Source organism: Mustela putorius, unplaced genomic scaffold (genome assembly GCF_011764305.1).
Source record: "Mustela putorius furo isolate JIRA1106 unplaced genomic scaffold, ASM1176430v1.1 tig00000695_pilon_pilon_pilon, whole genome shotgun sequence".
Classification (NCBI taxonomy): Eukaryota; Metazoa; Chordata; class Mammalia; order Carnivora; family Mustelidae; genus Mustela; species Mustela putorius.
In genome coordinates this window covers 6668252-6685240 of record NW_025421447.1, presented here as the reverse complement: position 1 = coordinate 6685240, position 16989 = coordinate 6668252, and the positions used below count along the sequence as shown (strand labels likewise).

Below are 16989 nucleotides of genomic sequence, written 5' to 3'. Positions count from 1 at the left end.
TCTGGTTCTTTGGGGAAGTCAGATTTTCCTGACCCTGAGCCTCACTGATGCTTCTCAGAGGCAGCTGCGTGGGGCATCTGTTCTTGGCTTTGCTTCTGCCGATGTTCACATGTTCAAGAGGCCGCTGCCAGAAGGACCTCAGCTGCAGTATTGATGAGCCATTGCTGGCTCCCTCTGACTCAGGGCCCCCAATGGGGAAGGGTGAGGAGAAGGGGGAGGTGGCAGGTACTAGAGTCAAGATGGTTAAGCCCGGAACAGTGCAGAAGCTGTTAAGAGTTGGATGCGAAATTCCACCCCGGGGCCTGGGCTGATCCGAGGAGTGTGGTAGAGATCTCTAGCGGGGTGTCACTTAATCTGGTGGTTCTCTCGGGGGATCGCCCCACAGGAACTTCTGGGAAGGGCTCTAAACGAAAGAACCCTGCCCCACTGCCGGGGGCAGGCCCTTGGAGGGGTGGGGGCTGCACTTCAGGAAACCTCCCAGGTGACTCTGATGTCTTGCTGGGCCCAGAAGCACTGCTTCCAAGAATGTTTCTCAAATAACCCTTCTTTTAGCTTGGTTCTGCGTAGGAGCAGATGGTTTGAGGCTGTGCTGATGTTCTCAGCCATTGGCTGGAGGGAGAAATCAGCTGAGGAAGGTGTGTGCCAGGTAACGCATCTGGATCGAAGGGGTTAAGGAGAGTTCACTGAGAAGGGGTAGAATCTCCTAATTCTGCATGCATCACTTTTTAGATTATGAAAGGAGTACATGTACCTTATAAAAATTCAAATAAATATAGAAATGCATATGGTGAAAAAAAAGAAGTTCCCTCCCCATCTCATTCCATATACTCCTCAGAGGGGAGCACTTTGGCAGTTTTGTGTTCTTCCAAATCTATAAAGAGCTCTTCCCCGGCCAGCTAAGGAGGCCGTATGTTTGCGTGGATAGGCGCACTAGATTCCTGAGCGGACCGAGGTTCAAATCCCGACTCCTTCTTCACTCCCCCTCGATTTCTTCCAACAAATAGTTACCTGGCTCTCCCTGGGTGCCAAGCAGCGTTGGAAAGGCTGCGAGTGTGATGTCCTGGCCCTCGGGGACACTGGGGTCCTTGCAGTGGGGACCGTGGACCACAGGAAGGGAAGGAATGCAGATCACGAGGATGACGATGGTTGCAGCAAGCAAAGACAGTGGCAGCACGGTGCGCCTCTTTGTGGGTGTAGACGGGGTGCTCAAAGAGGCATCTCCTTGGAACACCACTTGAGTTGCAGCCTGCAGGGTGAGGAAGCCCAGGGCGACTGGTGTGCCAGCTGGAGAGAGAGGAAGGGCGAGGTGGGAGGAAGCAGGGGATGCCGTAGGACAGAAGGAGGTCATGGACTGGAGCAGGCAGCGGGGGAAGGAGGCAGAGAGGAGGGGGTCAGAGACTTGAGCCCTTCGTGGTTGGACAGAGCCTTGCAAAGTCGTGGGAGTGGGGCAAGTGGGCGCCCCGGTGAGGGCGTGGCAGGAGGCGCTAGAGAGCCAGGCGGGCGCTGCGGTGGTAGGTCCCGTGGCTGGAGGTCAGAGTGCACCTTGTGGGAGCTCTGCTTCTCAGCTCACAATTGGGAGCAGTAACTGCCTCGAGGCATCCCGGTCCCTGGTGCAGTGAGGTCCTCGGCGCACAGCCCGCCCCTGCCATGAAGCGCTACCCATGATTGCCCTTGGCCTCTTGGTCTGTTCCTCAGCTCAGTAAAACTGGGGAACGGGGCGTTTTAATTTTTTCTAAACAGACGCCTCTAGATAAAAGTGGGAAAGAGGAGTGCAGGTCCGGGTCCCCAAATCCTGGCTGGTCCAATGCTGAGAAGCCAGGACGGAGAAAGTTCTCTCTAGCCCAGCAGCAGGGACTATGAGGGGCACCGTTTTCCCTTGTGGGAGCTCCCAGCACTGAGCCCCCAACCCCAAGGCACTCCCTTAGCCTCTCCTGCTTCACCTCCCCTCCGGCCCTGCTCAGCTTCTAGATTTGGGGAGCCACAGGGCGCCCTCTTCAGAAGTCAGCACCCTACCTTCTGTTCATCAGCCCAATCGCCTTTTTTTTTTTTTTTTTAAGATTTTATTTCACAGAGAGAGAGAGAGAGAGAGAGAGAGAGAGCAATCACAAGTAGGCAGAGAGGCAGGCAGAGAGAGAGGAGGAAGCAGGTTCCCTGCCAAGCAGAGAGCCCCTTGCAGGGCTCAATCCCAGGACCCCGAGATCATGACCTGAGTCGAAGACAGAGGCTCAACCCACTGAGCCACCCAGGCGCCCCAGCTCAGTCACCTCCTGAAGATGCTTTCCAGGTGCCTGACTTTGCTGACCCCCCACCCCGGGGCCTACCCCCAGGATTCCGACGCTGTGAGTGGCAGTCCAGACCCTAGGGGACCTGGGGCAAGAGCCAGGCAGGCTGATCCCAAATTTGCAAGTGTTCTGAGCCAGGGTGGGCGAAGGGTGACGGGTCTCACCCCTCAGGTCTTCTACACAGAAGTGGAGGGGCCGCCTTCACACAGCCAACACGCCAGGCCCCCAGTTCTATCCCAGGGGAGATGCTGACCACTCTCCGGGAGATGGGGAGAGGCGTGCTCTGCTGTCCTGACCCCTTCCTGGCATTCACAGGCCCCGGGATGGGGTGGGGGTGGGGAGCTGACCCAACTCTGTAGGCTGTGCTCTAGTGATGAGAAGAAGGATCCAGATTGTTAGCTGTGCTAGCAGGTGCCAAGCACCTAGTGCGTCCCAGGCCCCGTGCTAAGTGCTTTTCACCCAGCCTCTCACTTAACTTTGGCAATAACCCTCTGAGCCGGGCATTGAACCCGCTCTCCAGATAAGGGCGATGGAGCTCAGATCGGAGAGCAGCCCGCATTCTGCTGCTCGGCTTCCCTGCCCTGATTCCTGGGGCTCCCCCAGCCTCCAGGGCCCTTCCTTCTCTTCTCTGGGGCTTCACCCCTGCCAGAAGCACTTGCTTCTCCTGACTCAGCCCAGCCACCCAGAGGCCCTTCCCCCCATCTCCCTGGAGGTCTGAGTTTGGCACTTGGGCTCAGCCCTACTCATCAGCCTGTCTGTCCAGCGGTGCTGGGATCTTTCTTCCGCCTCCTCCAATGGCAGGGACTGTCCCGGCTGCTTCCTTCCCACCGCGTCTCACAGGCACACCTCATCACTGGGCCACACCTGGGCCACTTTCAAGGCTCTCCTGTTGGTGTCTCCAGCCTAGACACCTCTGTGGACACCAGACCTGTCTCCAGCAAGCTTCTGGACTCCCCTTACCTGCACCGATGCCCCCCCATGCCAGTTCCCTTCCTCACACATGGTAGCAATCACGCGATCCAATCCCGTCCTCTGCTTCAGTCCTGCCCCTGGGATCTGCCCTCTCTGGCCTCCGGCCTCCCAGATTCCTGGAGCCAGCTCCCTGCAGCCCACCTCAGACCCGCCACCAACCCCAAGGCCAGGCCACCGTTGAACTTACGGATCTGCCATGCCTGCAACTTCATGGGGCTCGGAGCCCAGAGCCAGCATCTGGAACGTGATTGTTCAGGGGCCCCTTTGTAAAATGTTGTCAAGCACGTGTCCCCCAAGATACATTCACCCGCTTTCCAATTCCAGACACGTCACCAGCCTTCAGGATGGCCTCCAAGTATTGTCAGCTCTCATCACTCCTGCCCTAGGGCAGTGCTTTCCCACCCCGCACTGGCCTGGGTTGGGACAGGGATACAGCAGAATGACAGAGGGACCATCAACTCCAAGGGCAAGGAACTGTGGCTTCCAACGTGGGCTCCCGAATCCCTTGCTCTGGGGGTGAGGGGCAGCCGCCACGTTGTCGGGAGGCCCAGGCCCTGTGGGGGGAGGCCCGCATGGCAAGCTCGGCCACCCTGGCCCACAGCCTCCACCAAGCGGCCACTGAGTCATGTGGCAGCAGATTCCGCAGCCCTGGTCGAAGTTGTAGAAGGAGAGGGGCCCCGCGGCAAGGATGACCTCTGGCCTCCAGCCTCCTGTGTCACCCGCCCCAGAGCCAAGCCAGTGGCTCCGCTCTATCCAGACTCTGGGCCAGATGCTTCGGTTGCTAGCCTGCGAAGAAATCCCCCTGCTGCGACAAGTCAGGGATGCGTGTCATCGCCGAGTGGAATTCTGAAGACTAGGGGTACGAAGGCATATAAATGTCGTGCTAATGTTTGCTTGCCACACTCCCAGCGGAGGATCTTGGGACTTCCCTGGGCTTCACCTTTCCCATGGGGAGACCACGGTGCTCCTGAATGGTGTTCCCAGATCCGCAGCCCGACCTCCAAGGCTCTCTGGGCGGCCCCTGCTCCCCTACGTGCTGCTGTCACCCTCTCCCCGTGGTCTCTTGCTCATAACCGCTGATGAAATCTGACCCGCTTCTCTAGGCGTAGAGGAGGGCGTTTGGAGGCGCAGTCGGTTAAGCAACCGCCTTCGGCTCAGGTCACGACCCAGGGTCCTGGGATGGAGCCCCATGTTGAGTTCTCTGCTCAGCCTGGAGTCTGTTTCTCCTTCTGCCCCTTCCCCGCTCATGCCTGTGCTCACTCTCTCTCTTTCTGAAATACATAAATAAAATCTTTACCATAAATAAATAAATAAATAAATAAAAGCACAGAGGAAGTCAGACCTGAAGCAAGAGAACGATTCCACATGCTGTTTGCGACTTTGAAGATGGAGGGGCCACGTGACAAGGAGCGTGGGTGGCCCGCAGGGGAGGAGGCCAGCCCCTGGCTCACAGCCAGCAAGGAAGGGGGACCTCAGTCCTACAGTTGGAAGGAACCGGGTTCTGTCAGCCACCTGAACACGCTAGAGGCATGTTCTCCTTTGCCTCCATTAACGAAGCCAGTCCTGCCAGCACCTTGATCTCAGCTGTGTGAGACGGGAGCAGAGGACACCGAGGGACTGTGAGCTAATAGACGAGTGCTGTTTTAAGCCCCCAAGTCTGTGCTCCTTAGTTACTCACCAATAGAGAATTAACACGCGAGGCCCTATGTCCCTGAAGACCTTGCGTAATTTAAGTTCCACTCTCTTTTTTTCAAAGCAGGCTCTGCACCCAACGTGGGGCTTGAACCCTGAGATCAAGAGTCGCATGCTCTACGGACTGAGCCAGCCAGGAACCCCCAAAATAGATATTATTAAAGGAATAAATGTAAGGGGTGGTGAAGTCTCGGCATAAACACAACACCACCGTGGCAGAGTTTTCCTTTCTGGTTGCTTTGTAGTTTGTGCAGACTACATCTCTGATGTCTTGCAGGAGGCTGGCTTGTAAATCAGGGGCCCGGTCAGTCAGCGCATGGTTTGGTTCGTCTGGCTTTCTTCACACTGTGTTATCACCTCGCACTCCTGTTCTAACACTATTTCTCTGGAACGCATTTGCCAGCACTGATCTGTGCGTCTGGCTCCTGCTCCGTCGATTTGGGGATTGTGTTTATATAGGTAAAAACCAGATTTCGGAAACATTGTATTCCAGGGTAACTTGCAAGCAGAGGGATGCACAAGTCCTAAGTGCATAGCTTTCCTCAGTTTCACCAATGGAAGCCACCCGTGCAACCAGGGTCCAGACCGAGAAGCAGAACATATCCGTTACGCAGAAGTCCCCTCCAGCAGCCTCCCAGTCACTGCTTCCACAAGAGAAGCCACTATAGCGCCTGAAACATCGGAGGTCTGTTGGCCTGAATAAACCAGATTGTGAGTGATGATATCAGAGAATGTCAAATGCCCCGTAGTCCCCAGGGGGACTGGCGACAGCCCCAGGCATGCAAACCACAGGGGGCTTTTCAGGACACAGATGAGGGTGCACCCAGGCCTTTCATATTTCATGCAAGGACCGTGTCCCCAAGGGTCTCATGTAACGTAAGACTCTCGTGATAAAGTCTAGTTCTGTCCTCGAAGTGACTATAATATCTTCCTTGCTGGCCTAAAGCAAGACTAATGAACATCTTTAGTATTGCCCAGTTTCGAATCTAACGTAATTTGAACCCGCACGCTCATCCCCGAATGCCCCGTGGGGCCGTGAGGGTCTGTACTTCAGCTTTCTGGGGACCCCAGGGCCCGGCCGCGGTGATGGACGGGGTCTGGGTTCTTTGGGGCTAGAGCACAGGTCCGGAGTCGGGAGGCTTACCTTCCAGACCTCCCTCTGATCCTTCCTGGCACTTTATAACCCTGGGTAAGCTCTGACCTGCTGGGCCTGTTCCCTCATCAGCAAACGGGACTGCGTTCTGGGGTTCATGGAGGAGTTCACGGGTGAGAAGCCTGGGCATACAGTGGGAGCCAATGGGAGCGTGTTGGCACAAGTCCCAGCTGGGGTGGGAAAACCTGCTCTCCTGCCTCTCCCTCCCCTGCCCCCATACTGTCTGGAGGACTTCGCTCCCTGGGAGAGTGAAGCCAGTGAGTTCCAAACCAGAGAGCCTGGCCGCTGCGCCTCCACGGGAGGCTGGGGCCCAGGCTCAGATACCAGGGTCAGAGCCTGGATTGGGCAAAAGCAGAGAGTGGGGCTCCCTGATCCTGGCCAGGGATATTTGGAAACACCGACAATTCTGGGAAATGTAGCAGCGGGAAATGAAAGGAGGGAGGGGCAGAAGGAAATGACCGAGTGCACCCCTGGCCAGGCTCCCCATCCCAAACCCTGCAGAAATTAGTGAGGTGACTGGCAAGGGCGTGAGGGGGAGGCGGACAGATCAGGAGAGTCCCCCTCCCTGGGGAGGAAGGCAGGGGTGACCCATCCCCCACTCCCACTCCACACAGCTCCAGAGTTCCAAATCCCTTTCCCTCTCTGTTTACTGTCCAAAGTCCCGGGCACTGGGGATGCCAGGTTCTGAGTGTTGGGACACACAGACACGCAGACACGCAGTGCTTGGGGCCCTCGTATGGACCCTGCTCCGTCCCCTCCCATCGTCCAGGGCTGTCCGTGCACCCCAAGGCTCCAGGCTCTAGCTCCCTTCTTAGCCTAGGACCTGCACGACCAGGAGCCAACCTCAAGACTGTCAGCAAGTAAAAGGGGAAGAAAGCCAGGGGACCTCCGAGTGGGGCGGGGGGTGCCGGGTGGGAAGACTTCAGAGGATCAAGTTTGGATGTCAGGCCTGGGAGGGGATGGGAGAAAGCTTTCCTAGAGCCACCAATCATTTAGAAGCAGACTGGATGCCCCAGGCCGGCTCCATTCGGCTCCAGCCCTAGCCCTAACCCCCCGCCTTGTCCTGGGCCCAGGTCCAGCCAGCCCTACCATGACAAATGACTATCAAGATCTTCAGCATCTGGACAGCGAGGACAATGACCACCAGCTCCGACAAGGTAAGGGGACACCTCCTTCCAGTTCTGAAAGGTGAGCATCAGGTGGCCTTGGCCCCTTTGCCTCGGCTCCTGCTTCCTTCGGGGACCCCAGACCCTGTCTCTGGGTCTGCCCCACTTACCAGAAGCCGGTCTGAGCCGCCCCTCTTGGGGTGGGGGTGTCAGCTGTGGGGCTGGAATCCCTTTCTCAGTGATGGGACTCCCAGGCCTCCAGAGGCCTCCTGAGCCTAGCGGTATCACCCACAGCCCAGGGGCGTGGGGGCGGGGTGTGCAGATCCGGAGGTCCAGGAGTAACCAGGGGGACCTCAGGCCCCCCCTTCTTCCTTCTAACACCTGGAGAATGTGTGTGAGCAGGAGTGCCGGGGTCCCTGGGACCATTGGGTCCAGCGGTCAGACTTCTGTGAGGAGGCTGCGAGACCAAGTACCCAAGGATGGTGAGGCCCCGGCCCACAAAGACACCCCCTTCCTGCTCCTGCCGGCAGGGATGCCGTTTGGGCTGAGCAGGAGGGTCCTTGGGGATGGGTGTGGGGAAAGGCTGCCGGGGTCCTCTGCTTGGGGGGCTCTGGTTACCCGGTCTTCTCTCTCTGCGCGCAGCCAGAGGAGTTGGGTTCGTGGGGGAGAGGAATAAACCTCCTCCCTATTCCCAGCCTTCTCCCGCCGGGGGTGCGCCCAGGGACCCCAGCCAGTCACGCGCTCCTCCTGCGACTCCAGCTGGAACCTGTTGGCGGGGACGGGGTTCATTCGCGTCAGTGACACAGTCCGGCCACTAGGTGTCAGCAAAGGCTCAGGGCCCCGGCGGGCTGGGGAGGGCTCAGGCTGGGTGCCCCCGCATCCCGCTGCCTCTGGCCCCTCGGGTCCGGACCATCCAGATTTAGTTCTTTTCTTTTCTTTTTTTTCTTTCCTTTTCTTTTTTTTCTTTCTTTTTCTTTTCTTTCTCTCTCTCTTTCTTTCTTTCAAGATTTTATTTATTTGACACACAGAGAGAGATCACAAGTAGGCAGGGAGGCAGGCAGAGAGAGAGGGGGAAGCAGGCTCCCCGCTGAGCAGAGAGCCCGATGTGGGGCTCGATTCCAGAACCCCGAGATCATGACCTGAGCTGAAGGCAGAGGCTTTAACCCACTGAGCCCCCCAGGCCCCCCGACCCAGGTTTCTTAATCCATATGTTTCCTCCAAGCCCTGGAGAGGAGCCTTAGCCCGCTCTCCTCCCGGGACCCCTGAGCGGCCCAGGTGCCCCTGTGTCCCCGAGACCCTGCTGTCCTCTCTTGCTAGTGCCACGGCCCCCGCAGCCGCTGTTCCGGAGGTTCTGCTCAGGACCCTGCCTCCTCCTGCTCTCCCTGGGCCTCGGCCTCCTGCTGCTGGTGGTCGTCTGTGTCATCGGATCCCAGAGTGGGTACCCGGGCAGGGGACCAGGGGGGGGGGCAGGGGTGGGAGAGGGCGGGCTTCTGTGCTGGGGGGCGCGGGCCCCTCATTTCGGCCTCTGCACACCCTCTCCTGCCCAGACTCCAAGTTGCGGGGGGAGCTGCAGGCCCTGAGAGAGACGTTCAGCAACTTCACGGCGACCACGGAGGTCGAAGTCAAGGCCTTGAGCAGCCAAGGTGAGGGGGCGGGGGCTGGAGCTGGGGGGCGGGCGGTGGGCGCTAGGGACGCGGGGGGCGCTGAGCAGGTGTCTCCCCAGGAGGAAATGTGGGCAGGAAGATGAAATCGCTCGAGTCCCAGCTGGAGAAGCAGCAGCAGGATCTGAGCGAAGGTCAGACACGAGCATGTGGGACTCCGGGTCCCTCGGGCCCACGCTGGGGTCTCGTGGCGCGCGCGTGAGCGACGTCGCGACCCCCGCCCTCGCTCCCCCCCAGATCACTCGGGCCTCCTGTTCCACGTGAAGCAGTTCGTGTCGGACCTGCGCAGCCTGAGCTGTCAGATGGCCGTCCTGCAGGGCAATGGTGAGGAGCGCTGGGGGCGCCGGCGCGCTCGGCCGTCCGGCTCCCTGCGGGCCGCGCCTCAGCGCCTCCTCCCTCCCCTGCCCCTCAGGCTCGGCGAGGACCTGCTGCCCAGTCAACTGGCTGGAGTACGAGGGCAGCTGCTACTGGTTCTCCCGCTCCGGGAAGCCCTGGCCGGACGCGGACCGGTACTGCCAGCTGGAAAGCGCGCACCTGGTGGTCGTCAACTCCCGGGAGGAGCAGGTGAGCGGCCCGGGGCTCGCGCGCGGGGGAGCGGGCGGGGGGGGGCTCCGGGGCGCGCTCACCGCCCCTCCCCCTCCGCAGAAGTTTGTCCAGCACCACATGGGGCCGGTGAACACCTGGATGGGCCTCACGGACCAGAGCGGGCTCTGGAAGTGGGTGGACGGGACGGACTACGAGACTGGCTTCAAGTGAGTGTGCGCGTCCCCGGGCGCCGCGCGTCCCCGGGGCTTCGCTGGAGCGGGCCGGGGCTGGGGGGCGGAGCGAGGGGGTGGGGCGCACAGCAGCTGGTCTCGGCAGGAACTGGAGGCCGGAGCAGCCGGACGACTGGTACGGGCACGGGCTCGGGGGAGGCGAGGACTGCGCACACTTCACCGACGACGGCCGCTGGAACGACGACGTGTGCCAGAGGCCCTACCGCTGGGTGTGCGAGACGCCTCTGGAGCCGGCCAGCTAGGAGCCTCCCCTCCCCTAATTTATTTCCTCAATGCCTCCGTCGGCCGCGTGACCCTCCCGTGCTGGGGGCCTCCTCCACCGCCTGGTGGGGAGGCGATCTAGGGTTGCAAGGGAAGGGGAAAGACGTCCAAGGAGCGTGCAGTCACCTTTGGAGGGGCGGGGAGATGGAAACCCTGTCACCAGCGGCAGCCTGCTGGGTATGGCCAAACCTTTTTTAGAGTAAAAAGAACAGAAATATTCGAAACGCGCCCTGCGTTGTTTGGTTATTGGGTGTTGGGAATCAGGAGTGGGCTGGTGGGTTGGAAGCCTGGGGCAGGCCGCGGGGTCTGGTGGGAACCCCTTGGGCTTTGGTGCTTACGGGTGTGGGAGGTAGGGTCCTGTTCGGAGTCTCCCCTGTAAAGGTGACCCATTGCTGGGGACCGCTGCATTTGCAGCAGTCCCCAGGACCAGAATCCTATGCCCCCCCCTCATGTGTCCGTGGCTTCAAGGGCTTTGAATGAAACTCATTGTTGTCTGCTGCATGCATTTCAGTGGACAGAGGCATGCTCCACATACATGCGACAAATACAGTGCAGGCAAAGATGAGTCCAGCACCAAGAACCGCCAAAACTTCGAAGAAAGCCAGAAAACCAGGAGGGTGGCTGAGAGGTCCCCCAAATAAACAGAATCCACGGCCCAGGATGGGAGTTCCCGGAAAACCCACAAGGGCAGAGGCCGGGTGATCAGCAAACATGAAACAGATGCAAAAGTAGAGACAAGAAGATCTATCAGTGTATAGACAGCTCACTGTCTTTCCAGATCATATTGTGTATAAGAGAAGATAAAAATGAAACCATCAGGCACTTGAGAAATGAACAAGGAGAGCACTGCATACATGGGACGGTGTAAGGCTGTTCTTAGGAGGAAAGCTGTTCAGATAGAAGCACGTTTATTGAAAAAAACAAGGTTGAATGGAAATAAGCTCAGTTTCCACTAGAGGGACTCGAAAAAGAAAAGCCCCTCAGAATGGAAGGCAGGGATTTACTAACAAATCATCAACCATAGGGTATGTATTCTACTCAAGAGCTTGGGACATTTCAAAAAAAAAAAAAATTGAGCCCATATTGGCCCATCAAGGAGCTTTTACACATTTCACATAGAGAATTTCTACTATAATGACCAGAAAGGTAAAATTCCTATCTATATCACTAGCAAACCTAACAAATGATATGGTAAAAAGATAACATGCTGGGGTGCCTGGGTGGCTCAGTCAGTTAAGCATCCTGATCTGGATTTCAGCTCAGATCATGAACTTGGGGTCATGAGATCAAGCCCAGAATCAGGGTCTTTGCTCAGTGGGGAGTCTGCTCGAGATTCTCTCTCCTTCCCTCCTGCCCCTCTCAAATAAATAATTAGGAGCACCTGCATGGATCCGTTGGTTAAGTGTGTGCCTTCCGCTCAGGTCTCCATCCCGGGGTTCTGGGATCGAGCCCAACATCAGGCTGCCTGCTCAGCAGAGAGCCTGCTTCTCCCTCTCTCTCTGCCTGCTGCTCTCCCTGCTTCTGCTGTCTCTCTCTCTTAGTCAGATAAATAAATAAAATCTCAAAAAAATAAATCTTAAAAGATAACATGTTTCTCAAAGAAAGACAAATACCAAATGATTTCACTCCCATGTAGAATTTAGAAATGGGACAAATGAGCAAAGGGGGAAAAAGAGAGAGAGACAAACCGAGAACCAGACTCTGAACGTCCGAGAAGAAACGGAGGCCCACGGCGGGTGACGGGGGTGGGTGAAACAGGTGATGGGTATTAAGGAGGGCACTTGTGATGTGTGGAGGCGATAAATCACAGAATTCTGCCCCTGAGACCAATACTGCACTGTATATTAACCAGTTGGAATTTAAATAAAAACTTGCGGGGGCAAAAAAAGAATTCAAAGATGGTTTAACATCAGAAAAACCTATTAATAAAATAGACTTAGGGAGTTCAGAAGACCCAGGGATTACAAAAGGGAAAGTCGCATAATGTGGAAAAAGCATTGGGCAACCTTTTTTAGGACTTTCTGTTGATCTACAATCTCGCTATATAGTTTCCATCAGTCTTCCAAGATATCTGCCTCACTCCAGCCATGACGCCTTTTAGGCAAGAGAAGGGAGAAAAGAGGCAGAGAAAAAGACGTCTCTGTGAGGACACTTCTGGAAGCTGTGTGCACTTCCACTTATATCTCTTTGACGGGGACTGGTCCCAGGGCAGCAGCCCCAAATGGGCTCTGCTTTCTAGGGTGTCTGCTTTCGGGTAAAAGCAAGGGGATTGGGGCGCCTGGGTGGCTCAGTGGGTTAGGTCTCTGCCTTCAGCTCAGGTCATGATCCTAGGGTCTTGTGATCAAACCCCACATGGGGCTTTCTGCTCAGCAGGGAGCCTGCTTCCCCCTCTCTATTTGCCTGCTTCTCTGCCTACTTGTGATCACTGTCTGTCAAATCAATAAATAAAATCTTTAAAAAAAAGCAAGGAGATTTTATCGATGTGGAGCAGAAGTCTGCAAATCCTTGCCCTCACCTGTTTTTGTAAATTAAGTTTTTAAAAATTTGACACAGAGAAAGTGGGAATCATTTCTCAATGAATATGTGTATGAAATCACCCCACTGCGTGCTTAAAAAGCACACTGTACCACCAAAACATAAGTAATTTCTGTTTGTCGATCATACCTCAATAAAGCTGGGAAAAAATCACAAAAGTGTATTTCATGGAAAAAGCCAACAGTGACTACATGTATGCACAGCAGTGTGGAGAGCCCTCACATCAGCACGGAATGGGAAAAAGCAAAAAGCCAGAATGCAGTCTAGAACGCAATCACATGGATAAAAAGCAACAGCCCACTGTCCCAACAGCGCTACACAATTTTCAAGGATCCTTACGTTTTCAAGGACATATGAAACCCATTCGAGTGTTTGCTTGAGGAAGGGAGGAGAAAAGGAGGTGCAACCAGGGCGAAGGAAAGTGTATAGGGGACAGTGGGGACAGTGTACAGATTGGAGCTGAGCACGGCGCTTAGGTGAGGGCCGGAAGCTGCAACCTTGCCTCTGGTCCAGAAGGAAAGGTGTGTAAGTCCCTCGCACCCTCCGCCACCAGGATCCTTAACGCAGACAGATGAGAACAATCCCCTGGAGCTAGGACCTAGACCATTTGGGCTACTTACAGAGGTGGATCCAGAGTGAGTAATGACAATAAAAGTATTAGAAAGGAGAAGGTCAGCTTTTAAAAAAATTTTGCAGACACAAGGCATCTCCCATTGTGAGGCTGTGGGGGCCACCCAGCATCATCTGTGAAGTGCTCTTCTCAGGGAAACTTGAACCTGAAGCGTATTGAACTTCTAGCACCATCTATGTGTTTAGGGGACATTCAGCGGGGCAGGGAACACACACACAGGTGTACATTCCTTCAAATCGAGAAAGTGGAAGATTTTATCACACGCATGTCTGGTTTCTTCAACAAATAAATGAGCAGGAAAACAGACAAATGAGGTGGGATGGGGGAGAACTTTTCTAGATTAAAAGGACCTTAAGAGACATACTCTGTACATGCAAAGCGGGGACTTTGAATCCTGATTTGAACAAGCCAATTGTAAAGACTTTCTGGGACAGTCTGGTGAACTTGCACTACTAATAATAGATAAGGCATTATTGTCAATGATTTCTGGTCTGAAAATAATATCTGATAATAATATCTGATAATAATATCAGGGTTAATTAAGAACAGGAGGCTCTATTTTAGAAATCCCTATGTCGAAAGCCTTCTAGGTAAAATGGTGCGTCTGGGATTTGCTCTGAGCTACATGAGCAAGTTCTGGGCAGGGAGGTGGGGAGGGGACAGCAGACACGTCTGGCTACACGCTGGTGATTGCTGAGGCCAGCGGTGCCTACGTGGGTGTTCGTCATACGAGTCTCTCCACTTTTGGACCTACTTTGTTCACTAGAGCGGGATCAAAAATGGCAGGGCCTAAAGATAGGACTTACCTGGAAAAGAGGACATAATAGATTTGTTACAAAGGCCGTATGGGGGGCATCAGGTTTTGCTTCTACAGAAAAGAGGGACAGGTTTGGGGGTGCTCCACTCAGTGGGTGGATCATGTGACTTTTGATCTGGGGGTTGGGAGTTTAAGCCCCATGTTGGGTGTAGAGAGGACCTAAAGTAAAGTCTTGAGGGTGCCTGGGTGACTCAGTGGATTAAGCCTCTGCCTTCTTCTCAGGTCATGACCTCAGGATCTCAGGGTCCTGGAATCAGAGCCCTGCATCAGGCTCTCTGCTCAATGGGGAGCCTGCTTCCCCCGCCCCCTCTGCTGGCCTCTCTGCCTACTTGTGATCTCTCTGTGAAATAAGTAAATAAATAAAAATCTTAAAAAAAATTAAGTATTAAAAAAAAAATAGGGCAGGGGTCCCTGGGTGGCTCAGTCGGTTGAACAATGGGACTGTTGGTCCGCTCAGGTGGTGATCTCAGGGTGCTGGGCAGAGCCTCCTTTGGCCTCCGGGCTTGGGGGGGAGGGGGTCCTGCTAGAGATTCTCTCCCTCTGCCGCTGCACCCACTGGCGCTTGCTCTCTCTCTAAAACAAATAAATAAATCTTAAGAAAAGAAAGAGTTTGACTTCATTAAAGTTAGAAACAAGCAGAAGACTTGGATGCAATATTTGCAACATTTATAACAAGTAATTAAGGTCCAGAATATAAAGAACTCCACAAAATAACAAGAAAAAAATACAGCAATGCAACAGTGAAAGAGGATATTATAGTAAACATTTGTCCTATCTGTTTTAGGGAGTCAGTCCATCGCGAGCAAACTTGGGGTGCAGGTAGCTAGAGGGGCCGCATCCTCCCTCCCCACCGCCCTCCTTGTAGCTGGCGGTGGGTGTGGCTTGAGCCTTACAGCGGAGTGGAGGCTGCAGAGGGGTGGGGGATGACAGCTGGAGCGCCGAGGCGAGCATCATGCTTTTAAGGTCTTCAAGGAACGAAGCTGAAAACATTCACCGCAACATAATATATACAATGTAATCCCATCTATGGCGCTTCCCCCCCAAAACCGCCCACGAGTGCTATATATTTCCTTAACTCGCACGCAGAGATGGTTGCTTTCTCCAGTGTGTTCAGCCTCTCCTCTCCCCTTGCAGCTTCTCGGTGTTCGAAGACTTTCCCATCCAGAAAACCCCCGCTTGATCCCCTGGCCCTTCTCCAGCCTCTGCTCGAGGCTCGCTACTGCCTCAAGCTAACAGTTTTCGGGAAGTGGGGGAGCTGGGGCTGGATCGCGGGGCCGGAGGCGGGCGGGGGAGGGCTGCGGTGCTGGAGGGGGGAGTTACGCGCTTATCAGCGTATTTCCGAGGGGGCGAGGCGCCAGAGGCTGGAGAACCGGGCGGCTGGGCTGCAGCGCGCGCACACCGGCGCCCACCGCCACCCGGAGTTTTGACCTCCCCAGCGAGGCTCTCGGGCCATTCGCCATCCTTGGCCCAGGGCGGTGCTCACTCCCGCCTGCCTGCCGGGGCACCCCTGTGCACCCCCGCCCCGGGCCCAGCTCTGCGGTCCGCGCCGCGTGCAGGACGGGAGGCGCGGCTCCCTGCAGCAGGGAAAGCGACTGCCGGCCCCAGGGACGCTCCCCTAAACGTCGACTGGTCGCAATGAGTCAGAATCCCCCTGGGACCTGTCTTGAGGGTCCCTAAAGCAGAGCCTGGGAAGAAGGCTGGAGGGAAACGGTTCTCCCGGCGCCTGGCGCGGGAAAGCAGTGATGCGAGCGAGCAGGGGAACGGGGCGCGCTTTCCCCGCAGCGGCTCCGGGCTGGTCTGTGCTGGTCCCCGGCCCCCGCGGGCCCTGGGCTGGACGAGTCTGGGCAGAAGGCGCAGAAGGCTAGCGGGTGGCTGGGGCCGGACACCGCCCACCCGAGGAGCAGGAAGGGGCACGGGTTGGGGAGCAACCGGAGGGGTCAACCCGGAGGCCCCGCGCGGACCTCCAGAAAGGAGGCTGGGAACACGCAGTAGCGGCCCATACACGGGACACCGAGAAACGACCTTGGGAGAGGCTCGAGACTGTGGATGAAGACAGCTGAAAACCTTCTCAAGGTTGTGCAGGGACTTGAATGGGGCCGACTTATTCCTGGCGACTGAGTCCTAATCGTGTGGCCATGGCCCTTCTCCCCAGGTTAATCTACAAATGCAAGGTTATTGGAATCAAAATTCCTATGCAATTTTTCTTTTCTCTTCTGGAATTGGACACCTGGATTCCAAATTTATCTGGAAGGACAGAATGTGTGGGAATAGCCAGCGAAAATTTTAAATTTTTTTTTTTAAAGATTTTATTTATTAATTTGACAGAGAGAAATCACAAGTAGACGGAGAGGCAGCCAGAGAGAGAGAGAGGGAAGCAGGCTCTCTGCTGAGCAGAGAGCCCGATGCGGGACTCGATCCCAGGACCCTGAGATCATGACCTGAGCCGAAGGCAGTGGCTTAACCCACTGAGCCACCCAGGCGCCCGCCAGCGAAAATTTTAAGGAGAACATTAATGGGATGGGGAGAGGTGCTTGTCCTATCACAGATTAAAATATAAAGTAGGGGTGCCTGGGGGGGCTCATCCTTAAGCGACTTCCTTGGGCTCAGGTCATGATCCTGGGGTCCTGGGATCCAGTCCCTGCTCAGTGACAGGCCTGCTTATCCCTCTCCCACTCCCCCTGCTTGTGCTCCCTCTCTCACGGTGTCTCTCTCTGTCAAGTAAATAAATAAAATCTTAAAAATATATATAAAGCAGGTAATGAGAGCATTCCTGGCCCAGGAGTGAGCAGACGGATCAGAGACACGGAACAGACTGAAACTGGATGCAGTTATCTGGGGGCTGCTTTGTTTGCCACAGAAATCCAGGAGGAACCAGCACAAACAAAGAGAGGAGCATCTCGGGCTGGTGGAGTAGCTCACAGGCACTTTGGGCACGGTGCAGAGATCACCTGGGCCTCATGAGTCCGCATGCGGGGCTGGTGTGCTGCAGGCCAGTTGGAGGGCCTCTGTGTGCATCAGCTCTACTCAGTCCGGGGCTCCAGCCTCACTGCCCTCTCTTTGAAGACGGTTTCTCTGTATTTCAGTTCCCAGTCCTACAACCCTT

The 16989-nt window shown here is 55.7% G+C and overlaps 1 protein-coding gene across 2 annotated transcripts; it reads left to right on the top strand.

Annotated features, from left to right (window-relative positions):
• Positions 1 to 6739: 6739 nt before the first annotated feature.
• LOC101680602 (asialoglycoprotein receptor 1) lies at positions 6740 to 10127 on the top strand. 2 transcript variants are annotated; one of them, XM_013060426.2, is made up of 9 exons: positions 6740 to 6959; positions 7173 to 7256; positions 8523 to 8639; positions 8753 to 8848; positions 8929 to 9000; positions 9104 to 9190; positions 9279 to 9430; positions 9512 to 9618; positions 9728 to 10127. In XM_013060426.2, the coding sequence occupies exons 2-9, from the start codon at positions 7190 to 7192 to the stop codon at positions 9882 to 9884; spliced, it is 855 nt and encodes a 284-aa protein (XP_012915880.1). In that variant the 5' UTR covers positions 6740 to 6959; positions 7173 to 7189; the 3' UTR covers positions 9885 to 10127. The 2 variants fall into 2 exon arrangements, with proteins under 2 accessions (XP_012915880.1, XP_044939179.1); XM_045083244.1 differs by lacking the exon at positions 6740 to 6959 and adding an exon at positions 7608 to 7687 and having other exon boundaries at positions 7196 to 7256.
• Positions 10128 to 16989: the final 6862 nt, after the last annotated feature.